At 57.7% G+C, this 25,971-nt stretch overlaps 1 protein-coding gene across 5 annotated transcripts in view; it reads left to right on the top strand.

Annotated features, from left to right (window-relative positions):
- Positions 1–25,971, top strand: part of COL23A1 (collagen type XXIII alpha 1 chain) — a 278,632-nt gene that overhangs the window by 229,123 nt on the left and 23,538 nt on the right. For all 5 annotated transcript variants that reach the window (XM_037060883.1, XM_037060881.1, XM_037060882.1 and 2 more), the window contains exons 4-6: positions 6,504–6,511; positions 7,979–8,005; positions 25,698–25,724. In XM_037060883.1, the coding sequence (XP_036916778.1) occupies positions 6,504–6,511; positions 7,979–8,005; positions 25,698–25,724 (62 nt within the window). The remainder of the gene's footprint in view (positions 1–6,503; positions 6,512–7,978; positions 8,006–25,697; positions 25,725–25,971) is intronic.

The raw sequence follows: 25,971 nt of genomic DNA, 5'->3' as shown, positions 1-25,971 counted from the left end.
GAGATTGAACACAGTATAATGTAAATATGCTTAACACTACTAAATTGTACATTTTAAAGTATTTATGGTATTGGGTCACAGATTCGATCCCCAGTCAGAGCACATGCCTGGGTTGCGGGCAGGTGCCCAGTAGGGGGCGCATGAGGGGCGACCACACACTGATGTTTCTCTCCCTCTTTCTCCCTCCCTTACCCTTCTCTAAAAATAAATAAATAAAACACTTAAATAAAATATTTCAGGTTGTAAATTTTATGTTAGGTGTGTATTGACACAATTTTTTAAATTTTAGTTATTTTTTAAACATGATCCAACAATATTCTATAAGAGACAAACTAGATTTAAAAAGCAGTGGGTTGAAAATAAAATGCTGAAAAGATACATCATGCAAACAATAACCAAGAAGACCTAAAGTGGCTATTCTGACATCAGACAAAATAGACTTTAAGACAATAGGACATTTTATGATAAAGGAATATTTAAAAATTATAAATGTATATGCACCTTACAACAGAGCCCTAAGATACATGAAGCAAAAACTGACCATTGAAGGGAGAAATAGGCTGCTTAACAATAATGGTTGGAGACCTCCATACCCCACTTTCAATAATGAATAGAACAAATATGCACAAAATCAAAGAACTAAATTAACAACATATAGATCAACTAGACCAAACAGACATCTATAAAATATTCCAGTCAACAACAGCAGAGTGAGTACACATTCTTTCAAGTGAATATGGAACACTCTCCGGTGTAGATCACATCTTAAGCTGCAGGCCTCAGTAAATGTAAATGGATAAAAATTATACAAAATATGTCCTTTGATCATGAGGAAATTAAATTACAAACCAATAGCAGAAGGAGATTGGAGTAATTCACAACTATGGATAAACATTAAACTCCTAAATAACCAATGACTCAAACAATAAACCACAAGGGAAATCAAAAATACTTCGATAGGAATGAAAATGAAAACACAACCTACCAAAACTCATAAAATGCAGCTAACGTAATGCCTAGAGGGAAATGCATGGCTGTTAATATCTATGTTAAAAAACAAGAGCAAACTTACACCAACGCAAGCAGAAGGAAGAAAATCATAAGATTAGAGAGGAAAGGGATGAAACGGAAAATAGAAAACAACAGAGAAAGTCAACCAGACCAAACGTGGTACTTTGAGAAGGCCGACAAAACTGACAAACGTTTGCCTAGAACTGATGAGCAGAAGAGAGCGGGCACTGACATGACTAAAATCAGGAGTAAAGGAGGGATGTCACTAGCAACCTTACAGACAGAGGAGGATTACTAATAAAGGAACACAATGGAGATCCATGGGCCAATGAATTATATCACCCAGATGAAGCAGACAGATTCCCAGAAGGGCACAAACTGCCTGAACTTACTCGAGAAGAAATAGAAAATACGAACACACTGATAACAAGTGGAGAGAAAATCAGTGATGGAAAATCTTTCCAGCCCTGGCTGGTATAACTCAGATGGTTGGATGGAGCATCATCGCATAAAAACGGAAGGGCCACGGGTTCGATTCCCAGTCAGAGCACATGCCTAAGCTGTGGGTCCGGTCCCTGGTTGAGGTGTCTATGGGAGACAGTCAGTCAATGTTTCCCTCTCACATCAATGTCTCTCTCCCTCCCTTCCCTCCTCTCTAACATGTCCTCAGGTGAGGATAAGGGGGAAAAAAACCTGTCCACAAAAAACAGCCCAGAATCGGATGGCTTTACTGATTACTTCTAGCAAACTTTTAAAGAGAGATTAATACCAACGATTATAATGGCTGTGTTGTTCAGTAACATGCATGCACACTGTGATGTCTGCACAATGACGAAATTGCCTAGCAACGCATCTCTCAGAACATGTCCTCATCGCTGTCCTGGGGTCCAAACTCGGGCACAGCGTCTGGCTCAGTCCTTGAGGCAGCCCAGAGGGGCTGGGGTGCTGAGTCAGTCCCCCCTTCCGCCGGTGCACGCTCTCTGCAGAGAGCCAGGGCTCGGAGGCCTGGACACCCCCTGGTGGAACTGGCCTAATTCCAGCCAGGGCTGAGGCCTGTGACAAGTGCCTGCCTCACTAACTCATCATTGGCTCTGAATGTGCCAACCTCCAAGCCTCATTTCATCTCCCAGCTCACTCACTGCACTGGGGAAACCCCTTCAGAAGCTCATCCTGGAGATCGGTTTGGGTTTTCAAGGGTCAAAAGCCAAGGCCTGGGCCTGAGGTGGCTGAATTCGAGGAGGCAGAGGGCTAAGTCAGAACCAGGGCCTGCTGGGCAGAGCAGGGAGCAGGTGGAGTGGGAGTCAGGAGCCCCGTCCAACACAGAGGAGCAGGGGCAGACTCCAGGGGTGGGACAAGGACCCCAGTAGCCACAGGCGCCGAGGCCAGCCCTTCCCCCTGGTGTGCAGCTTGGCACCTGCCAGGCTATGGAAAATATTCTTCCCAGTTCACTTGCCCATTTGGGAAACAGACATTAATCATCCCAGGAGGGGCTAAGAGCTCAAGGCGGGCACTGTGGGGCCCCAGAACCTGCACACACCTCTGCTTACCTGTCAACAAGCCACTCACTTGCCCTCCGAACCTCAAGGTGCACGTGGGAGCCCCTGTCCAGCCCCCTCGGCTCAGCCGAAGAGGCCACAGAGCCACTGACCCTCTGCTCTCTGAGACTCGTTTCATCCGTTTCCCACACAGTCCGTCCACCCGGCCCTTCCTCCATCCCTCGCACTTTCCTGACAGCAGACCCAGCGATGCTGGAACATGTGTTTGAAAGCTGGGTGCGCGATGAGCTGGGCTGTTGAGGGACCACCGCATGGTCAGCTGGGGGCCCTCCAGCCAGCCTCACTTTCCAAAGTGGGGCCCCTGGACAGCCTGCTCCAGCCCCACCTGACCCCCCTCCATCTCTCCTGGGTCCCCACTCACTGCAGGCCACAGATCGGACCCCCAGGACCGCAAGCAGAGCACCAGCCCCAGACGGACAGCGGGCAGGGTATGGAGGCGCCACGCATGTGCCTGCCAGGCTTTCCTCCCCCCTCGAGGCGCGGGGCACGGAGATGGCAGGAAGCCAGGCAGTGGCGCCCCAGCTCTCGGGAGCTGCCTTGCTGATGGGGCTGACAGACAGTAAATGGCACACAAGTGAGCATTTAATAATCAAATTAATGCTGAGAAGGAGATGGCAAGGAGCTGATAGAAATCAACGGGGAGAAAGGGGAAGAGATGCCCTCCTGCTGTCGTGAGGTTTTCCCAGGCCATGTAGGGAGCCACCGCCTGCCGGCCATGGGCACAGGGTCCGAGTGATGTCCTGAGGCTGAGAGACCGGCATGGGGCACCTAGAGAGATCATGGTGCAGTGTGGGATAAGGGTGAGGAGTTGACAGGAGCCAGCCCACTCAGGGAGTGGGAGGGTGGGCATCTTTTAAAGGACCTCTGGCTGCTGGGGTTGGGGTTCCCAGAAGAAGATGTTGAGTTAGGGGGCTGTGGGATGCTGCCCCTGCAGAACGGTGGTCCCCTGGCCACCAGGCCTGAGAGGGGGTGCTCTTCCCACTCTGGGCCCCCTCTACAGATGGAGAACGGTGCCGTGGGTGTGGGGCACCATGGGATTGCTTCTCGTCCAGATGCCCCTCGCCAGCACAGCGATCGCAGGCACACCACGCACCTCCCCAGGGCCTCTTCCTCGCAGCATGTGAGGCTGTGAGGGAGACGGGGCGGGGGGGCGGGGAGACAGGGGCTGCGCGAGCAAAGGGCGCCTTTCACTCAGAGGAGCTGGAAGAGGACAGACAGATGGCCGGCTGACCTGTGGTCAGATGCCAGTGCTCATCGGGGAAATGCGAACCGAAACCCAGAGACATCACCTCGCACCCGTCAGGATGCTGTCATCGACTGGTCCATGAAGAAAATGTGCTGATGAGGGTGTGGACGAAGGGAACCCTCATGCACTGTTCATGGCACTGTGAATTGGTGCTGCCACCGTGGGAAACAGTAAGCAGGGCCCTCAAAAAGGAAGAATGGAGCTGCCGCGTGTCCCAGCGATTCCACCGCTGGGTATTCGCCCAGAGAAACCCAAATTGCTCATTTGGAAAGATATAAGCACCTCCACATCCACTGCAGCATTATTTACAAGAGCCAAGAGATGGAAGCCATACAAGCACCCATCAATCGGTGAATGAATGAAGAAGCTGTAATACACACACAATGGAGTATTACGCGACCAGAGAAAGAAGGCGGTCTGGCCGTTTGTGGAGGGTGGATGGAGCTGAAGGGATTATGCTCAGTGAGATAAGTCAGACCAAGAAAGGCAAATGTCATTCGATTTCACTTACGTGTGGAATCTAAAAACCAAAATAAGCAAGCAAAACAGAAAGAAAATGGTAGACCCAGAGAACATCTTGATGGTTGCCAGATGGGAGAAGGCTTGGGGGGGAGGAGAAGGAGTTAAGAAGTGCAGATGGGTCGTCGCGGGGCAATGCGGGAGCGACGAGCGCAGCCCAGGGACGGTCCTGGGTGGTACCGGAACAGCCGCGTGCGGTGCCAGGTGGGTACCGGACTTACCAGGGGGATCGCTTCTGAAGTCTATAAATGCCTAGTCACTCCGTTGTACACCTGAAACTAATAGGATATTGCATGTCAACTGTGATTGAATTTTTTAATTACAAATTACAATCGGAAGACTTGGAGCATGCGCAGAGCTGCGGGAAGGAAGGATCTGCCGGAGAGTGCCGAGGATGTGACGGGCGGAGAGAGGGGAGAAGGCAGGTGGGCGCGGCAGCCCCGGCAGGTGGAAGCCAGTTGGTGCCTCTGACTCAGCCTGAGGGACTTGGGGGGGGGGGGGCAGTCGGGTCCCAGGCTCAGGTGCAGGCAGGTGTGTGCATGTGGCAGCAGACAGATGACGTGCGTCCAGCCGGTGGCTTCTTTCTCCTTTGTGAAGCAGGGTGTGAGGTCCTCGCTGACCTCGAGAAGGGCGCTGCATGGGCGTCCAAACAGCCAGCGCCTGCCCCACCTCGGTCTAGACCTGGGGGACCCACAGCCCCCTCGAGAACATTCTTGGGCATTAGCGCCGTCCTCCGTCGGTTTTCCAGCCAGAAATCTCAGTCTCCCCTGCCTCCCTCCCTCACTCCCTCCCTCCTTCCTCTACACCACACGCGCCCCTCCACCCCGACTTCCACCACTATGTGGAAGACAAGCCCTGTCTGTCCTGATGGACAAGCGTCTCCTGACTCATTTCCCTCCATCTCCACTGCAGGCACCACCCAGGCTGCCTGCACCCTCACAGGAACAGTGGCAAGCATGTCCCCATACCCAGGCCTGCCCCCTCAAATCACTCGGGGTCCCACCCCACCCCCGGCCCCTGGGTCATGGCATAGAGACAGGCCCGGTGCCCCGGCCCGCCTGGCCTACCCCCAGGCCTCTCCCACAGCCACCCTCCAAAGCCCGATGACCCGGGCACGTTCTGAGCTCTCCCCTCTCCACCCGGCACCTCTCTTCCCCATTCTCTCCCAGAAGTCATCCCTCGCCCCTGGGACTCATCCTAGCATCTGTCCCATGTGGGGCCAGCCCTGCCTGGGTCCTGTGCTTTCACCATGCAGTTGTTTTCTTAAATCCCTGGTCATTCAAGGAAAATTCCGTGAGTCTGAGAGCTTGCCTCTTGCACCCTCCCCAAGGCCCCAGGGCTCACCTCCCTGTGCAGCTGGACTCACACCCCACACTGAGGTCCCGGGTCTGCCAGGAGCAGGCATGGCGTCTTGGAAAGTGTGTAGGGTTTGAGTTGAGACACCTCCTTCCTGGATGAGCTCCACACTCAACCAAGTATGCGACCTTAGACAAGTCACTTCTTTCTGTTGTCATCTGTCAAGTTGTGTTCGTCGTATTCTCACCAGCTGCTGAGGTCAAGTGCAGTCACGGATGTGCAATGTGCTTTGCACACCAGGAGGACACCTGAGTCCACATCTCCGGGGACAAGCCACGGCTGGCAGTACCAGCCTTCCCGGAGGCAGCCCCTCAGCTTCTAGTCCCGACCCCTTCAAGTACCCCGTGCCCCGCAGCTGAGCCTCTAACGCCAGGGCTGGGCCTCAGGCTCCGCCCACACGCTGTTCCCGAATGCAGTCCCAGGCCCTCTGCTTGCTCTTCCTTCTGCCCCACATGCTCCCCTCCCAAGTCTCTCCCTTCCATAGAAATGATCCCACTCCCCAGTGACCACCAAAATGTGCCCTTCAGGCAGGACTGAGGTCTGATTCCTACCCAGGTGGCCGAAGTCCCACACAGGGGCCAGCGGCAGCCGCCTGAAATGAGCACATTGACCCATCCGTGCAGGGCGGTCCCGCCCACCCACCGAGGGCGAGGGCAACGGCTGCCTCTGCTTGCCTCTCGCTTTGGGGCTCTGGCGACCCCAAAGCCTAGTGCTTGTGGAGGGGAGGCTGGTGGCCGTGGAAGGAGGGCCTGGGGAGGGGACGCTCCTTCCCTGCGGCTCTGACCCAGGCCTCTCTCTCCGCTTGTGTTTTGCAGGTCCTCCAGTAAGTGCCCCGGACTGCTCTCTGCTCCCGAAAGATAAGACGTTTTGTTCTCTCTCTGTAGCACTTCCATGAAAATACCCTTTAGTTAGAGAGGTGTGTCCTAAAAAAAAATGAGTCCAGACAGGGGCCATATCTTTTTAAATCTGCAGATGAACGCAAGCGCAGAGCCCAATGGGCTCAACGTGCCCCTGGAAACACTCCGTGACCCCTTCCCCCAGGAGCACCGGCAGAGGCCCTGCCCCTCCCCGCATCCCGGCTCCTGGGCGCACGGAGAGGCGGGCGTCATGCCCACTTCTGCCCACTGCGCTGCAGCAGTTGGTCTTTCTCCGTGTTTTTGCCTCACGTGCCTTGGCAGAAGGGGCTCTAGAGTCGGGCAGAGGTGCCAGGAATAAGTCTGCTTAGTAGCTGGATTCCAGGACCCATCTCTCTTCTTTGCCAAAATAGGTTTGGCTCCCTGGGTTCCCCGGGTTGGGCAGCTGGCCACCACTGGGTTTGAGAAAGCAGGGGCGGGGTGCGCTGGGGTCGCCGGGCAGCGTGGAACACAGGGTGTAGCCCACTGTGTGCAGGTTCTTCTCCAAGAAACCAGACGAGCCTGCCTGTGAGCAGCCTGCTAAGTCCTGGCAAATACGCTCAAGAAGCACCTGGAGAATCTGATTGAGTCAAAACGCACCTTCTAAAGGAATTCCTTTGGGATGAGCTGTTTTATTTTTGACTTCCACTCGCCTTGATTCATTTCCCGATCGCACCCTTCGGGATCCAGGCTGCTCCAGGCATGTAGCGCCCCGCTGAGCCAGAGTGAGCCAGCAGGAATGTGCAGATTTATGGGCCGCGGCAGCTTCCCGCCGCTGAGTCAGTCCCGGCCATCCCTCGGAGGCAGCCGTGTGAACTGGCTGCAGTGCCTCATGCAGGGGCTGGGGAGCAGCGGTTTTGAACTTGGCTGTAGAACTATTAAGTGTATCAAGCAATGCAGAACCCCAAAGCCGCCGCCTGAGGTGGACGCCCGCCTCTGAGACGCGGGCAGGCAGGCCCCGCTCCGAGCACATGGGGGAGAAGCAGGGTGCCCCATCCCGGGGCAGCGGCGGGCAGGACACCCTGTCCACACTCTCAGCCCTTCAGCAGTATAGGAGCATTTTCCACGGTGGCTGTGACACGGCCCCTGGGAACCCCATGTCCCCACGTGGCCCTCGCCACGGGTGCTGACTGGTGTGGGGAGGACTCACGTGGGTGCGTGTCCTGGTGGCCCCTTCAGCCTGGCCCAATGAGGCAGGACACGGGTAACCCCAGACCCATCAGAGCCCTGAGTCTCCCCCTAAAGGCACTGGCTACCCACCAGCAGCCTCCACTGCAAACCCTTGAACACTGGGGGGCAGGACAGGGGAGTCTAGGGGGCCCTGATTGAATGCTAAGTGTTGCCATGTGGTTTTTCTGCCGAAAGTCTGATTATTAATGACGTATTAATTACCACAGGGGCAATCAGGACGAGATGGCTACCCGGTAATTTGCCATTTATTTTTTGCTCTCTTTGCCCTTTTCTCTCAAGCCAGCACCCTCCCTCTGAGCCTTTTATTTAACTGTCTGCGCTCCTCCCTCCTCTGCTCCTCAGGGCTCTGGTCTTTCGGAGGGACTAGCAGTAGCTCTGGGCAGGAAGGACCTGCAGGCGGGGCGGGCTGAGGGTGGTCGAAGCTCCAGCTGCCCTGCAGGCAAAGCAGTGAGGTTTTGAGATGGCAAAGCCCTGGGGTCCTGAGCCCGCCCCTCCCCGCCCCCCCCCAGCTCAGGGCCTGCCCAGCACTGCTCTTCCCGCCCTTGGCTGCAGAGCGCCCTCTTCCCAGTGCACAGAGAACTGCCTGTCTTGCCAGCACCGTGGTGTCTCTGCTCAGGTCCCCAGACTGGCTGGTTCCAGTTTGGCCTTTGTGATGCCATCACTTGTCAGATCTTTTACAATTAAACCTAAAACTTAGCTTAGGTTTGGACTCAACGCCCCCAGCCCAGGCTGGCTGGGGCCACGCAAGGAGTGAGCTGAAAGGCAGCCGGGTGCTGCCTGGCCCTGTGCAGACTTCCTGCTGCATCTGGGCGGGGTGAGCCGGGTGGGGGAGAGCCAGGCAGAGCCGTCCGGTCGGAGGCTGTGTTTGTTCCGGGCCTCCGGCCAGAGAGAGGCAGGGAGGGAAACGTGGGCTGATTCAGGGGCTTCTCTAATGGCCAGACCTGTCCAGAACCAGGAGGGGCTGGTGATGGAGGCAAGATGGGTCCCAGGTCTGCAGGGGCTGCCTTCCCGGGGGTGGGGTCTGGCCAGAGCGCGTGCCTCTGGCTGGGCGGCCTTGGGGAAGATGCTCCCCTCTCTGAGCTTCAGGCTCCTGCTGTGTGAACCAGGGTGAGGAAGACCTCACTCATGGCCTCGTGCCGCGGTCCGGCCGCAGCTTATCTAAGGGTCCCTCAGGTGAGAGTAGGCGTCGGCGCTGGGTAACAGGCAACTACACAGCTCAAAGGCAGGTGAAGCACTGTTCCGTTTATTGCAAGTACAAGCAGGTTTTTATATTTTCATTTCTGGTAGTGATTAACATTTACAGGTGCATAGCATGATCAGTTAAGCAGAAAAAAAACAATACAAAGGTAACCAGGAAAAGTACGAAAGTTCCCATGGTGTCAGTTATGTTAAACAAAAGTTATTTTGACCAGGAGAACCATTAATCAGACAATTTGAAATAGTTCTATGTACACAGTTTGAATGTCTTACTGTTTATTAAAGTTCTCAGAATTTGTCATGGGCAACAGGTACGCTTAGACCAAGCAGAGGTTAGGAAATTCATTATAAGCCTTTGTAATGTCTAACTTAGCTATCTATCTTGCTGTCTAAAATGTTTTTTGTATACTGTGGACTCTAACTCCTTGGTAGTAGTTTCTAAGTGCTTACTTTGTAATAGTTAACCAGCTTCTTCTGTTTTTATGCCTGTCTAATTCTAATTGATATATAGTCCTATTCAAGGTAAAGGAGGGGCTGTTACTCTAACAACTCTTTGACAATCAGGGGCTATTTTCTTAAAGGGGTTTTTGCTATTCTATGAGGCAGTTCTGTGGGAATACATATTTTTCCCTGAACTGTTCTTTCTTGGGTGGCTTTCACAGGAACAAATAAGTAAAGTACGATGCCTTAATTCAGCCAGGGTGATATTGCTTAGGACTTGAGCCAACTGTTGTTTTTTCTCTGAGAGTGGTCATTAATTCTAAGAGATTCCAAATTATCAGAAGTGCAAAGGTTAGAATACTAAGAAACAGTAAGAATAAAAGCAACACCATATATCCACTAATGCCACGTCCGTCCTGCTGGAAAACGCTTCTGTGAAACCGTCATCTCCAAGTCGTGACTGTGTCAACCGATATGGTTAGAAAACGCTTCTGTGAAGCCTTTGTCCCCAAGCCATGACTGTGTCAGCCGACCTGGTTAGCACTGGCAGCCTCGGGGGTTGGGATCAAATGAGGAGGTGAGGGCAGCACAGAACCATCAGGAGCCAGGCCCTCGGGGACTCTGTGGGGACCCTGGAAGCATTTACCTCGTGCCCAAAGCAGCCCACACTGGGTTCCGGGCAGAACCTGGGTTCTGTGGGGCGGCCAGGACAGGGTCCCCAGCGGCAGGCAGCCAGCCTCCCAGACCAGAGATGCCCTGTTCCTCGTGAAGCCTCCGCCAGGTCTGCCATCCACCTGCAAGAGCCCTGAGAGTGGAACCACGGCCTCCCCCGCAGCTTTCCCGGACTGGGGCGGAGACAGGGTCCTGGGGCAGCTGGAGGCTTGGGGAACCACGGGCTTCTGCTGCAGTGTTTCTGCCTCGTGTCTGGGGACCGTTCGCTTCGCCCGCTCAGGAGAACCAGAAACCTTCAGACCCCTCCAATGCCCTGGCCGACTCTTGACTGTAGGTGCTCGTGTCCCAAGGGCTGAGGGCGGTGGCCGGTGACAGGGTCTTCCTCGTCCGCTGTGGTCGTCTCCTCTGAGCCTGTGGTGACACTCCTTTCTCCCTGCATCAGAGAGGATGGTGGCTGATGGTGGGTGGGGTGGGGCACCCTGTGGGCCATGGGCGGGAGTCTGGGTGCTGAGTTAGGCACCTGGGGTTGCATCCAGGGCTTGGGCCCCTTGGCGGCTCTAAATCTGCATCTTCTTCCCTGTGAAGAGGGGTGCTGGGGTTCAGGAGCAGTGAGGTCATCCGCAGGGCACCCAGACATTGCAGTTCACAGCAGACAGTGGTGACGTCATGGACATCACAGGTTGGGAATCTAGCGGCGGGGGGGGGGGGGGGGGGGCTGGGGTAGCGTGTGAAATGCTTGGCGTCCACCTGGGCTAGAGACGGGCTCTGTGAATGTACGGGTGGCGAGGCGGGGGATGGGCGTCGAGCACAAGTGCGCCTGCTGCGAAGTTGGGGGGGGGGGTGGGAAGGAGGTGGGTTGGGCCCAGCAAGCCTTCCTGCTGCCTGCACTCGGCCCTCCACCGGGCCACCGCTGGGAAGCCGCTGGGAGCAGGCCCCACCAGGCCGCCGGGGAGGGGAAGCCGATGTCTCTCCCACGATTGCCCCAGGGCCGAGAGTCCCCTTTTCCTGAGGTCGCGCAGCCCCGTTTGCAGGCCCACCGCCGTTTCCACACAGGCCTGGGCCTCGCCCCTGGTGAGGCTGGCCTCACTGCAGACCCTGTGCACGTGGCTGGGAGGCTCCCAGCATCTGCGTTCGCGTGCTGCCTGGAGGGTTGGCTCTCCCATGGGGCCTGCAGGCCGGAGAAGGCCCATGCATGCAGGGGGCGGGCAGGAGGCCCTCAGGACTCACACTTTTGGGGTTGAAAGCCCCAGCTTTTGGTGGGTGGAGGGCCTGGCCCCCAGCCTGGGGTCTGTTTACAGAGCGGTGCACTCCACGTGGTCATCCCAGAGGTCAGATGAGCCCCCCCAGAGGGGCCTGAGCACTGAGCATCACCCTGAGTCCCGTCGCTGAGACCCAAGTCCGGTCTTGACTCAGCCGTGCACACTTGGGCGGGCCACACAGCCTCTCAGAGCACCGTGGTGGGGCGGGAGGGGGGGGACATCACGCCTGCAGGGCCAGAGGGCCAGGGGGTGACGCAGCCAGAGCCCCTCGGGAATGTCTTGCTCTCTCCTCACAGCAGAAGCCTCGAGGGGAGGAAGGAGGAGCTTGGGAAATCATTCCGATCCCCCCACGGGCATCTTGGCAGCGTTTGGAGAACTATCGGTTACATAAAAGGGGGTTGGTTACCTAGTAAACTTCAAAACCTGCCTCAGAGGATTTTTGGATTTTTTTTTTTTTTTTTTTTAGTTTGTGTCTGCACCTTGTCACTTCCTAAGGGGAAGTAAGAACAAGAAAAAAGTCCCCAGGAAGGTTGTGGTGGAGACTGAGCTGCGTTTTCCAGATTCATCCCCTCCCCTGAGCAAGGCCTGCTGAAACCCAGTCCCTTTGCAGACCCACAGGAGGTGCTGGGAGGACAAAAGAGTCCCCCCAACTCTCTGGGGTTGGAAGTGGCCTAGCAAGGTGCCTCGTCGGCGTCCACGGCCCTCTGGCCCCTCCTTTCTGCCACAAGGCTTCACTGAACGCCCCCCACCCCCCACCCCGTGACAACAGAAGCGCATTTATTATGAAGCCCACCACCCCCCACCCCCGGACAGAGAAAGGCACAAAAGCAGAAGAAGCGGCCATGCTCAGTCCAGTGACCCACAGACAAGTCCTTCCAATATTTTGGTGTTCGCTCTTCCAGCATTTTTTACGCACAAGTTTCTTCTTATATTTCTTAGTCTAAGGCTGAAGTTACAGTGAGTATTTTTTGGTAGCTGTTCTTTTTTTCAATTAGTGTACCATGAGACTTTTCCACATCATTAAGAATTCCTATAGGATATGATGGCTTCATGGTATTCTATCATATGTAATTTATTTAACTGGGTTGGCAGTTATAGTATCTATATTGACAATTTTTCACCCTTTCGGTGCATGATTACCTCCCCAGGATAAATGTCTAGAACTTGGACTGCGGGGCCAAAGGGTCTGCCCGTGTGCAAGCCCTTCGATGTGCATTGCCAAATTGCCCCCCAGGAGGAGGTACTAATTTGTATTCCCACCAACCGGGAACGAACCCTGCATGCTTCCCCGAGCTGCACCTTTAAATCGATGCAATATGAGTTAAAAATACATGTGTATGTGCATGTGTGTAAATTTGTATCTTGTTTCAAATTTAAGTGTGTGTACGTATGTTGTTTTAATTTAGGCGTGTAGTTTTAGAGATTAAACTAGTTTTGACAGGCTTCTGTCATTCTAACTGCCACCTCGTGGTCGAATTTGGAATTGCAGGTAGAGCAATGAAAGAATCACCAGGTTTGAGAGTTTCCAGATCTCAACTGGTGCAGGGACAGCGGGTAACAGGGCATCGCCACAGAGGGGAACTTTGAGCTCAGGACACTGTGAGTCCAAGGTGGGGCCTGCAGAGCAGTACTGGGCACAGCACGCTTGCATTTGGGGGGAGTAATTGACACTTACCATCGATAAAGTGAATTTTCCATCTCCTAACTAGTAGGCTTGGCTCTGTTCAGCAAACTCGTGAGGCATGTCCCAGCCTGTGCTGACCGCTGGGGCTGCGCAAAGATGGACCAGAGCCCGTGGCAGTCTTTGGGGGCCAGTGCACTGTGGGGCAGAGCGGGAGGAACAAGTGGGCGTCACTGTGCCTTTTCTGGAGGTTCCTTATCACCGTCCCCTTTTTCCTCCTTGATGAAAAGACTTGTCTCTCAGGCACGATGAGAGTCTTGCCCACCCCTGGATTTTTGTCCGGAAAACATTAGGACATCACATTATCTCCTGTTTACAACATAAACATCGTTACTCTTCGTCTTCTTTGGTATTTGACCTTCCTGACTCTTACCGTGGAACGACAGTAACTTTCTGGTTTGTTTTACACCTTCAGAGTGTAATTTAAACATTTCTTGAAAAATGCATATTTGGTGCCTTGGCCAGGTGGCTCGGTTGGTTGGAACGTTGACCCACACTCCAAAAGGTCATGGGTTCGATTCCCAGTCAGAGCACATACCTAGGTTGCAGGTTTAATCCCCGTTTGGGGCACATACAGGAGGCAACTAATCAATGTTTCCCTCTTTCTCTTTCCCTCTCTCTCTCTCTAAAATCAACAAACACATCCTCAAGTGAGGATTTTTTAAAATGTATATTTGGTAACATCTTCCAGGGCTTAAGGTTTCTCTGCATTTGGACAGATGAGGAGGGTGTTGAGCTGCGGCCCTGGGGCAGTGAGCCAGTACGCTGGCTCTACCACTCGGTACCAGGTGCTTTTCTGGGTCTTTGGACCAGCACAGATCAAGAGAAACAAGGCCTCTGCCTGGGTGGAAGGGAGATAAGCAATACACACATAGACAAGCCAACATGGCAGCTTCAAGCAGTAACGCACCAGAAAGAGAACAAAGCCGGGACGTGATTCAAGACCCCGCTAGGTGGATGGGCCGGCTTCCTTTGGGTGGAATAACCAGAGGCCCTTGGGAAAGATGTGCTGTGAGCTGAGGCTTAAACGAGGTCAGAGACGCTGCGATCTCGGGGGTAATGAGCTCCTGACAGGAGAGAGCGCACGGAAGGCTCTCTCATGCTCGTGTAGCTGAAGGAAGCGAGCAAGGGATGGGAAGATGGTAGGTCTCGGGGCTCCATTGAGTAGAGAATCCTGAAGGCCAGGAAAACTTGGTTCTGCTACAGAAACCACTTGTCCCCCAGATCCGAGGAATGGCTAACGGGGGGCTCAGAGAATGTCCCTCCAGAGGAAACCGAAAGAGGGAACTGCCCCCACCCCGCCCCCAAAGCCCTTCCATCATACCGGGGCAGCAGGCGCACTGTCGAGTGCTTGCTTGTGTGTATGCTCCCAGGTGCCCCCCTGGAGGTCAGGGTGTCCGCCCTGTCTGGCAGGTGAGGACGCTGAGCTTAGAGGGGGTCAGGACTTGGCTGAGACCCCGCCCCGGGCCTGACTGAGCCCAATGGGCACCCAGGCTGCGTCTCTGCTGCGTCAGTACGCAGGTCTGGAGAGCATGTTCCATCTCCCCTCCTCACCCTTTCTCACCCGGTCCTGGGCTCTCCCCCCATGCACTGCTGTCCACCTTATTCCCAAATTGTTAAGACCCTTTCTTTTTTTTTTTTAATTTTATTTATTTACCTATCTTTAGAGGGGAAGGAGAGAGGGAGAGAAACATCAATGTATGGTTGCCTCTCATGCGTCCCCTGCTGGGAGTTGGCCTGCAGGGAACCCGCCTGCAACCCAGGCATGTGCCCTGACTGGGAATCAAACCACGATCCTCTGGTTCGCAGGCCCTCGCTCAATCCACTGAGCTACACCAGCCAGGGCATTAAGACCCTTTCTTGCTTTCCAAAAACACGGAAACAACAAAGCAAGTTTAACTGAAGAATCCGTTGCTCCGCTCCACCTTGTCTCCTATTCCCCACTCATGCGCCTGTGTCATCGTCGTTACTAGAAATTAGGAAGAAAAGCATCCTTCTCGGTCCTGAAGTGTCTGCACCTGTTTTGTGGATTGGAAAACCAAGGCTGCGAGCGGCCGGGCCACTGCCCCAGATCTCACTGCTGCAAACGCGTGGGCCTGGCTTCTTCCTGCAGACACCCGCGGTCCACATGGAGCTGTCCTCCTGCCAGGCTGGCCTCCGGAGTCCCCTTGACTCTCCGCCCTGCAGATGGCACCAGTGCGAAAGGCCCGTGCTGGCCGAGGCTCGTCACTCAGGCCTGCGCGCCTCCTCTTGCAGACCCAGGGCTGCAGGCCTCCGACTCACTCCGCGCTGCCCCGGCGACGGCGCTAAGGCCCCCGGCCCGGGAAGCGCACCTTCCAGTCCGCGGGTCTTTGTAGGTCTCCGCTGATTTGGGCGCTGAGTTGTTTCATTAAGTAGCTTTCTGCGCCCGGCCACCTCTATTAGGATTCTGACCGCACATGAAGGTCTTCCCCCCCGCCCTCTGTCCCCGCGCTGAGCGTGAGACCCTCTGGGACAGAGCTTTACTGTGAAGAGGGCGGGGCCGCTCCGCACCTGCAGGAAAACGGGCGGACGCCACCTGGGACCAAGGACGCCTCACAGAGAGGGACACTGATCGGCAGGAGGACGAGGGGAAAGAGTTCTGTGTGGTTCCGGGTGCCTGGGATGGTGACTCCGAGGGCAGGCAGGGCGGGGATAGAAGGCGACGCTAAGTAAAGGCCCCCTACCCACCCAGCCAAAGAGTTTGGAGGCCAAGGAAGCCCCTCCATGACGTGGACAGATGTGCGCACTGCAGAGGACCCCCTGCTCCGTGACAGAGAGTGGAGGAAAGGGTCTGTCCGGGCGGGAGGTGGCTGCAATCATTTGCAGCTGAAGCCCGAATCCCAGTGAGGGGCCAGAGCCTGCGCTACTCGCTCCTGGCAGCACCAGCCGTCCGGGCCGGTGCACGGGGCCCATCTGGCTAAGTGCGCAGGAGCCGCGGGGGGCAGGGTCTGCACAGCGTCTCCGGAGCAGGCAGGGGAGCCCCGACAGCCCAGGCCCCCGGGATGACAGAAGCTCCGACTGAAACGTGAGCCACGGGGCAGCCTCAGCCTGGGACCAATTTTGAAATGAATGACTCAGTTGGACTGTTTGGAATTAATCAAGTGAACAAAGGACCACAGAGCAGCCCGCATTCGTACGCTTCCTTGCACCCTCGTGGTTCAGACACGGCTTTGATTGTAAAAATGTAATGAGCTAAATGACTCTCTGGAACATCCCGAAGTCATCTGTTGTCGGAGTCTGACACCCTACATCTCATTTTGATCTGACCCCAGAGCCCCCCAGACCTCCACAGGCGGGAGCTGGAGGAAAGCAGATTCACAAAGCGAAAGCCCCAGACTGGGAGCCAGGTGGGCCCAGCAGGGCTCAGGAAGGGCCACCATACCGGCCTTGCTCCCGGGGTCCCTGGCCAGCCCACAGCAGGCTCCCGTGACTCAGGAGCCTTGGGCTCCTGCTGTCCCCAGAGTCCCCTCCAGCGTCACGTGTGGGGCGGCCAAGAGACAAGAGACCTGTGTGCGGCTTCTGCTTCTGCCCTCAGTTCCCAGACGCCTCACTTTTTCTCTCCAGCTTCCCCCACCTTCCAGGCAGGGGCCAGGGCACCCCAGCCACGGGTTCCAGCCTCGGAGGTGCCTGCTCCCTAGTCCAGCTCCTGGGAGCACTTAGGGGTAGCCCTGCAGGGGCAGGCAGAGGAGGTTTGTCCTGCCCTCCAGTGTCCATGGGTGTGCCTGTGACGGTATCTGTGCCGAGTGGGACCCTCCGGACTGGTGGCTGGCTGGCCTCTTCCACTGCCCCAGGCAGCCAAGCACCCTCCAGCCCCGCCGGCACACTGTGTGGATGAGGGTGCTCCCAGACCAGCACCAGGTCACTGAGGCAAACTCCAGTCTTCCAGGTAAATGCACCTGCAAGAAGCAAGTGTTTGGGCATGAAGTTGGTCCACGCAGCTTCTCCTGAAATTGGGGACTGGACCCCTGTGCTGTCCGTGCAGGTACAGACACTGGGCTTTGGGGCTCCGTGAACTCTGACCTCAATCACCTCCCTAAGCTTCTCCTGCAGTTGGAGGGACCCTGCCCCTGGGCGCACAGGCTGGGTTCAGTGAATGACAGACAGTTCCTGCCACTTTGATGGTCACTGATCCCAGGAGGGGGAGACCTGGGGGCTGAAGTAGTCCCTCTCCAGCCAGCGTCCCCAATTCCGCGGGCCGCTGCCCTCCCAGGCCTTGCCCTGAAGGCAGGCGTCAGCTGTGCCCGGAGCAAGTCAATGGCGCCCTCTGGTGCTCACAGGCCAGCACTGCATCCTGTGAGAAACCACGTTCAGTTCTTACTGTGTTCTCAGTGTGTATGCAGCAATTTGGAAGGGAGGCAGGGGAGGAAGGGAGGCAGGAGCCAAGGTCAGAAGGCCAGGTAGGTGCTGATAAGTGGGGAGCTGCAGGGGGAACGTCCAGAGGGCCTAGGGAGAGGCCAAGCTGGCAAGAGAGCAGAGCACGAGGGTGGGGCAACAGGCCTGCAGCCCTGGGAACCCAACTCATTGAGGCTGTTGGCTGCCTCCCGGGGGCCACAAAGTGGAGAAAATTTGCAGTGGCCCCAACCTGGGGAGCGCCAGGCTTGAACAGAAACTGCAAACCCATCAAGCTGCCCAGGGAGCAGCTCCCCGTCACTGGGGGTGTGCACACCTACCTGTCAGCAGGGGCATCCAGGGAGGCTGACCCAGTGTGTCGTCCCCCATAGAAGATGGAGGTGGGGGTGTCCCACCAACAGGGCCTCACTCCTGGGAGCTGCTCAGACCCTCATGCAGTGGGACCAGATGGCGTAAGCCCAGCTTGGGGAGCTTGGGGAGGGTACTTCATAGACTCATGGACACCCCTCCAAGCCAGGCCAGCAGTGGCACTGGCACCTTGGGGACAGTCACTGTGGAAGGGGAGGTGGCAGGAAGTCAGTGTGGGTCTGTAACTGAGACACTGTGCCGTGCAGTGATGGGGGGTTGAGGAATGCTTCTCAGAGATGGCAGGGGAATCTTGATGGAAAGTGTGGGACGTCCAGGGGACAAGGCAAGGGGGTGTGTCTTCTAGCTCCACCCCTCTCCTGGACTCGCCCCCCAGGAACCGCCCAGTAAATCACAGTCACACACTGCCAACCCACTGGGTGCCACGCTCTGGGCCGGGCAATGTCACCTATGGGGAGCCATTCCACCCACACCCCACCCACTTCTCCGAGGAGGAAATGGGCTCCAGGGGAGGTGTGCAGATCACTGTGAGGTCAGCAGGGCAGGGACATAACCATCAGGGTGTCCTTGCCCCTCCAAAGTGCAGGGAGGCTGGCCCAGGACTGTTTGGAGAGATGGCTCAGAGCCAGAACTGTGGGCTCCAAAGCTCACTGTTACCTTACAGGGTCAGCCAGGTGCTGAAATAGGTGAGGTTGGCGGGTGCAGGTGAGCATGGGGAACGGTGGGGCCTGGGCGGAACGGGGTGGGGGTCACATGCTCCATCTATAGGGGAGCCACACTTCAGCCCATGCGGGTCGATCATTACATCAACCCCTTCGTTACCAGTGGATGACAACCGTGATGTCTGTGGAAACCTGTCCCATGGGTGACAGGGCCCACCCACACCAAGCAGTTTTCAGAGAGACGAGACACGCACGCAGCCAGAGAGGGAGGCCGGAGGCAGCAGGCGAGGGCCCCAAAGACCAAAGCTTGGGGAGGAAGGGGGAGCCGCCATGCGGCCTGGGCTTGGCCAGGGCATCAGGGGCCCTGCAGGGCACCCCCAGCCTTGGGGTCTGCTGCCAGCTGTCCCGTTGCCCTGCACCCCGGTGCTGGGGTCAGGCCAGGCCGCAGCCACACCTTCTGAGCCATGCTGTCCCAGGCAGGCTGCTTCCCTTAGACTGCCTCCCTCCGGGCGTTAAAGCCACGCTGGGGTGCCCCCCTTCTGGCGGCCACTGCTCCGTCCTGCTCAAACTCTACCCCAGCAGGCTGCCACTAAAATGGGTGGGTGCCTGGCCTGTCTGCTACTTCCAGGGTCTCTCACCAGACCGGCCCCTTGGGCCTGAGCTGGAGACTCGGGACCCGAGGCCGCCCAGGCAGACACAGCCCAACTCACCGGCCGGTCTCCCACCCTCCCACCAGCAGTGGGAGCCACTGACCACCCCTCCCCCCAGGAAGTGTTTCCTGATACCTGACAGGGTAATTGTGTGACTGGCAGATGTGTGGTGTAAGCAGGTATTGGGGGATCGGTTCAAAGGCACAGCACCACCTCTTCTAGCCATGACATGTCATGTGGACATACATGTAATTGCTTCCAGCGCACCGCACGTGCTCTCTCCCCCAAATAGAAACCAGCTGGCTTCCCGGCTGCACAGAATTGCAGAGGCGCAAGAGGCCAAGGGTTACAAACCCAGATGCCCCTGCAGGGCTGGCCTGTCCCCTCGATGGGGCAGCAGGCCAGGTGTGCGCCAGTGGGGAGGGACCAACCTGCGGCCTTGGGGGTCCCAGCGGAAGGAGCACCGGGCACAGCAGGTATTGCCAGGCATGGGGACCCCGGGGTGCGAGATCTTCCAACTTTTCTAGAAAAGTTTGCATTCCGGATGTTTCTGTGAAATGTCACAATTTTTAAATGTTGCGACTAATTCAGTTAGTTGTTTGTTTTGTTTTGCTTTTAACTGCATGTTCTCAATCAAATCTGGCTACAGGCCCAGCCCTTTGCTGTACAGATGAGGAGTTGGGATTTGGGAAGGGAGGAACGGCAGCATTGTCCTTGGTTTCCAAGGCTCCCTGGACCCTCCCAGCCAAAGCCCAGCCACCCCCTCGCCTGCTGTGAGTTGGGGTGCCCCGTGACTGCACAGCCCACTCTGCAGAGTTCCCAGACCCCAGGAAGGGGTTCTCCGGAGAAACTGGGCCAGGCCGTGCCTCGGGGGTTAGGACGCAGCCAGGCAGGACCTGAGAAGAGAGGGTCCTCTCTCCTTCCGCTTCCCAAGTGTGGGACTCGAGTCTGGGAAACCGCTGCGCCCAGACAGGCTGGCCGCAGTGGCTTGTGTGCGAACAGCCTGGCCTGAGGAATCGGCCCCACGTGGAACCGCCGACCCTAGGGCCTGCCCACCCACCCCGCACACACTAGATGCCCTAATGACAGTCTTCACAGAGGAATGTGCGCGTCCCCAGCGGGACCCCAGGCCCCAGTGGCCTGGTAATTTGATGAATTGTCAACATCTGGGCTGTAATTACTGGGTCCGGACTGATAATCCTGGTAAGCCCCCTCATCCAGGGGCCGCTCTGGCGCATTTGGAGGCCTCCGATGCCTGACAGGAGCCGTCAGCGTTAATCACAACCAGAAAGCATGGCAGGCACCCAGCCATGACTGGGCTGAGCCCTCACTGCCGGCTGCCCGGAAACGCGGCGCGTTTATTGATGAAGTTCAGCTCGAAGGCGGACTCTCGCTGATGGATCGCTGGGCTGGAGCCCCTCCCGCGTGGGGCCCCCTGCCGGCATAGTGCCCCTGTGGCAGGCGACCCCCTCGCCCCAGGCCTCACTTCCCCAGCGACACTGGAGCCAGCGTGCCCCACGTCCTGAGCTTCACCGAGAAACCGCCCTCTTTGGCCACTGTGTCATTATTTTCTTAGAAAACACCTCTGTGGAGGGGGTTGGAGGAGGGGATGAGAGCCCCCACTAGGGCAGAGCCTGGTGCCCCCTGCTGGCCACTGGGAGGGCCACAGAGCGGTCACCTCCGGCCCTCCCAGGTCTCCAGTCTCATGGTCTGAGAGGGGGAGATAGAGAGAGGAGGCTGACTGGGACCCGTGGAACTTGTCCATGAGAGCGGAGACGGCATGGTCTCCATCTAGAGATGAGGAAACTGAGGCTCAAAGACACTCTGGTCCCTGGGGGGCAGGGCACGGGGGGAGGCAGCGTTCTACCCATCTGGCCTGCTTCTCTCTGGCAGCCCAGGGCCTCGTTTGCTTCTCCCGTCCGGAGCCGTCCGGGGGCCACTCTGCGTGGGGAAAGAGGGATGTAAAGCAGAACCAGGCTTGTAAACAGCTGTGAGGTTGGGCGGTGGGAAACCTCTGGTGACTACTTCCCCGCCTGATCCAGCAGCGAGGGAGCCTATGGGAACGGAGAGCCTGCAGGCCCAGCCCTGTGGTGTCCTGACCTCAGGGTCACCCACCCTGTGGAAATTGGGGTTCGGAGGGGTCTGACCCCAGGCGGGGCCCTTCAGCCTGTGGTCTGGGGCAGGGGAGGGCTCCGAGGATGGAGCAGGACCCCGCCCCCAAGGATGTGCCTCCATCCAGGCTGGGGCTGTGCCCCTTTCACGTCGCCCAGCTCTGTTCCCAACCAGTTTGTCACCTGCTGGGCCACTCAGCCTGGACCTGTCCCGCCGTGGGCCAGCCTGCCCGTGACCAGCCCCAGACCTTCCCCAGGGAGTTCCTCCTCTCGGAGCGCCCAGACCCAGGCTCAGGCCTCCCTCTAGCCCGTGGCAAGGCCGGGCCGCAGATGGTCCGCACAGCCTGCGTCCCCACCCCCCATCCCAGCTGCTTCGCTGAGGCTCAGCCAGGGCCTGGGACGAGGGCCCAGCGCCGCTGGGAACACTGCCCTCCCAGAGACGCAAGCAGGGTGACAGCTCGGCTGAATCATGCAGGAAAGAAACCTATTTCACAGGCTCTAAGCCACTGTTTCTCAAACTTCTTGGCCATGGAACCATCACCTTCCCCAGGCCAGCCTATTAACCCTCTTCAGAACATTGTTCCACGGGACACCAGTTTGGGAAAGGCAACATGGGGGTGGGGGGACACACAACTGTGGGAAGAGCCAGCAAGGCTGTTTCCCTCAGCACACAAAGCCCCTTTCCCACAGCACCCCCACACGCAGGTCAGCAGGCAGGGAGGCCCCGTCACAGACGAGGTGGCCCAGCTGGCACTTGGGGAAGCCGGACCAGGTCACAGGCCATCTGAACACAGAGCCCGCCTCCTCTGACACCCCTCCCACCCCTGGGAGCTCAGCCACGCGATTTCCTCTGGAAGGCAGGGACCCAGCTCTGCAGCAAACAGACAGCTTCCCCCTGGGGTGGTCCCCACAGAGGGGCCCTTCGAGCGAGGCCTGGGGGGACAGAGCAGGAGCTCTGCAGCTGCACCAGGCGCTGTGCAGGGGAACAGAGTGCAGGGAACAACGTGACACCTAGGACGCCAGAGGTGCCCGTGAGACCGCTGGGGCAGGCTTTTCCGAACCCCAGAGCTGGTGGGAGCCCCTGGGCAGTGAGGACACCGAGGCTCAGAGGCCGGCTGGCTCTCCCAGGCCCCACGGCAGACGTGTCCGCTCAACCCAGCACTCTCCCTGGAGTGTCAGGGTGCAAGTGGGGTCAGGTAGCCCTTCCTGAGATGGTCTGCTCTGGGGGGAGATGGACGTGCTGGGAACTCCAGAAGGAAGGCAAGGCCGGTGAGGTTCTGTCCCGCGGGCCCCCAGGGTGGCCCCCTGTCACCCCACTACCCTGTGCTGCAGGGCCAGAGTGCCATAGGCAGAGTAGGGCTGAGTTCAGCCCCTGGGTCATCCACTGACTGGGCTCCTCACCTGCGGACCACCATGGCGCCTCCCTGCTGTGGTCCCCAGGGGCAGGGTGCCCTCTCCCCTAGGCTTCATCAGGGCACCCTGCAGCCGGTTCCCTTGGAGCTGGGATGAGAGCCGTCAGGCGCATGGTGTCTTCCCTCCTGCCACATGAAGAGGAAGGAGCCTCAGTGAGCTCCAAGCTGTACCTTAGTCTCCTTTTCAATCCATGTGGATTTATAGAGGAGCAGAGTTTGAACCACATCCAGGCTCAGTTCAGCAGGACTTTCGGGCACACCCGGAGTCTGTGGTGGCAATCACACTAGTCAGGGTGGCAGGGGCACCAGCAGGGGACTGCCCCAGATGGAGCGGGGCAAAGGGAGGGGCAAGAGTGGCTGGACACCAGAAAGGGTCACGGCAGGGGCTTCCGTGCAGAGGAAACACAGAACGGAAGCCCTGGCCGTCTCCAGCCCTGGCCTGCTACTGGCAGTGTGGTCTGCCCTCGCTGGGCCTCAGGGTCCTGCTCTGTAAGACAGGGCCGCTGTGATGATTAAGACCAAGTGCAGGGGCCACTGAAGGCCCAGGATGGGACTGGGCCCAGTGTGTGTTGTGGCAACTTGAAGGCCGGGCCTGCATGAGAGGCCCAGGACAGACACTGGGGAGGTGCCCTGAGGGGGCCCTGAGGGGGCCTAGCAGGGCCTGAGCCCAGGGTGGAGGAGGGGCAGGGCCCAGTTCTAGCAGACTCCTGGATCGGGAAGGGCTCAGCTTGTGAATCCGGGGTCAGAACAGCCAGGAGCCCCCAAGAGGACACCAGCCAGCTGGTGAGCCTCCCACGATGGGAACTTGATCTGGGGTTGGGGCTCACCTGGAGCCCTGGGCCTGGGCCCCCTCCCCTAGGCCCAAGCTGTCCCCAGGCCATCAGCCCCCCACCCACACTCTCCTCCCAGGTTGGGGCTGGGGGCCGGAAGCACTTACTAGACCAGTTTTCAGATCTGCCCTGGAGTCCTGCCTGGTGCGAGAGCCCCAAGCTCTCAGGTCTGGGGAGTCATAGATCAGCTGGCTGCTGGGGCAGGGGAGGGGTGTTGCGGCCTGGAGGTCCAGCCAACGCACCAGCAGGCCGGGCAGCCACCTCCCTGGCCATGAGACCAGCTCTGAGTGGGGCCAGGAAGGCGTCTCCGGGGATGAGTCCCTCTCACCAGGCGCAGGAGGCGGGGAAGGGCAGAGGAGCAGATGGGGAAGAAGGCAGAGACCTCCGGAGACCAGGACACAGGGCAACTGAATGGCAGAGCTTGGCCCTGGCCATGGCAGCCCCCAGTGCTGGGCCAGAAGTGCAGCCACAGCCGCTGGACGCACCGGGAGTGGCAGGGCTGACCCCACGGCTCCGAGACTGGCCTCAGCACGCTCCCTCCTCCCCGCCTTCGCTGGGGTGTCCTCTCCGTCCATGTGTCCCACATAGATGCACACACACATACATACATGCTGTGTTCAAATCCCCAATGGTACTTTCTCAGGGTAGCACTCCGTAATCTTTTCCAGCCCTCCCCAAAAAGCCGGACAGGCCCTCTCTCTGCATGGAACTGGAGCAGCCCTTTGCCTGCCCCTCCCCCACTCCCCATGTTGCACTGCGCGTGCGCTCGCTACTCCCCGCTTCCTCTCCTCGGTGGGACCCAGAGCTCACTGATTGACACAGGCTCTCTGCCGGGCCTCACCCGAACCCTGGGCACGCAGGGACCAGACCCGTTTCCTGGATCTACTGGAGGAACCGTGTGGACCTCACACTGGCCATATGTGCATCACAGGTGCAGCTGGGCCACGTGGTGGGCGCAGGCCAGGCAGCCTGCCTCTGGGAGGTGGAGAAGTGTCCTTGCGGGAGAGGAGGTCACGGAGAGGAGAGGCCTGGGGGTGCAGCTGCCTCGGTCACTTGCTGGGGTCGAGGGTGAAGTGTGCGTGGGGATGAGAGGACAATGGCTAGCCAGAGGAGGACAGGGGTCTGCAGAAAGCTGATGGACTGGGCCACCCCCCCTCATATTATTCTTCTACAGCCCACATGGAGGGAGGAGCTCAGTGAGGCTGTGTTAGGTTGGGGTAGGGGCTAGTGGGTTCACTGGCCCTCTGGCCCTCTGCAGACACCACGGAGCCCCCAGGGGCCCGTGAGGCGCCCCAACCCCCAGCACTCGCTCTCGTGTGCTTTGCTTCCCTCAGCCCTGACCTTTACTTGCAAAGGCCAAAGCCACACAGGGAGCTGAAAGAGCCTTCAGGACTCGCCCAGGTGTGTCTTAGTCCGTCTGGGCTGCTGGAACCAAGAACCACAGACTGGGAGGCTTACAAACAACAGAAATTGATTTCTCACAGTCCTGGAGGCCGAAAGTTCAAGATCAGCAAGGTCACAGTTGGTGAGGGCTCTCACAGGCAGTGACTTCTGGCTGTGTCCTCATGTGGCAGAACAGAGCTCTCCAGGGGCCCTTTTATGAGGGTGCTGACCCTTTCATGAGGGCTCCACCCTCTTGACTAAATCACCTCCCAAAGGCCCTGCCTCCTAATGCCACCATAGTGGGGCTCAGGGGATACACACATTCAGTCCCTCACAAACCACCCGTGACAGAAACTTAGGTGGAGCTGAAGGGAAAACGTATGCGCAGTGGGAGAGGAGTGCCCCATGGTTTCCGCCTCACCTTAGAGGGGCCCTTAGCCCCGTCTCTCTCGCTCTGTCTCACTCTGCTTTCCTCTCTGCTCCCTCTTTCTCCGGCCACATGCTGCCCCCTCCCCCCACCTGGAGTGCCCGGCTTAGGTCTGTCGGGTGAAAAGAGCCCAGAAGCACCACCTTTCAAAGTCCCAAGCAGGCCACTCACCCCTGAACCGTCGTCACCCCAGCGGAAGGATGTGGGTGCATGCCCGAGCCCCACGGGTAGACGGGCCAGGGGTGGTTTTGGAGCAGACACGGGGCTCTGTTGTCCCAGCAGGTTTCTGGGCAGCAAACAACACCCAGATGCTCCCACCCCAAGTCCACATGCAATGCCCCCGGGCCACGGGCTTGGCACGACTTTGGTCTCTCGTCACTCAGTAGCACCCTGGGTGATAACACCGGCAGAAATGCCTTTCCCATATGTAACCTCTGCTCTCTCCCTCTCTCTCATTTTCCAGGGACCACTGGGTCTGGATGGAAAGCCAGTAAGTGAGGGCGGTTCCAGGTGGTCCTGGGATGGGGCTGTCACTGTGGGGTTGGGAGCAACCCTGGGGTGCCAGAGAGAAGGATCCACTGAGAACCTGGCTCAAAGAGAAGCTGCACGGGCGTCCGACTTCAGTTCAAATCCAGCTCCACTACCTGCTGAATGCAGGACCTCAGGGAGGCCTCCTCGCCTCCCGAAGCCTGGGGCTTCTCACCTGTCAGAAAGGCCCAAGGATGCTGGGCCTGTGC

Source organism: Sturnira hondurensis, unplaced genomic scaffold, assembly GCF_014824575.4.
Source record: "Sturnira hondurensis isolate 20B ecotype Veracruz unplaced genomic scaffold, ASM1482457v3 Scaffold0012984, whole genome shotgun sequence".
Taxonomy (NCBI): Eukaryota; Metazoa; Chordata; class Mammalia; order Chiroptera; family Phyllostomidae; genus Sturnira; species Sturnira hondurensis.
The sequence above is the reverse complement of the archived record's forward strand: the minus strand, read 5'-3'. Positions and strand labels throughout refer to the sequence as shown.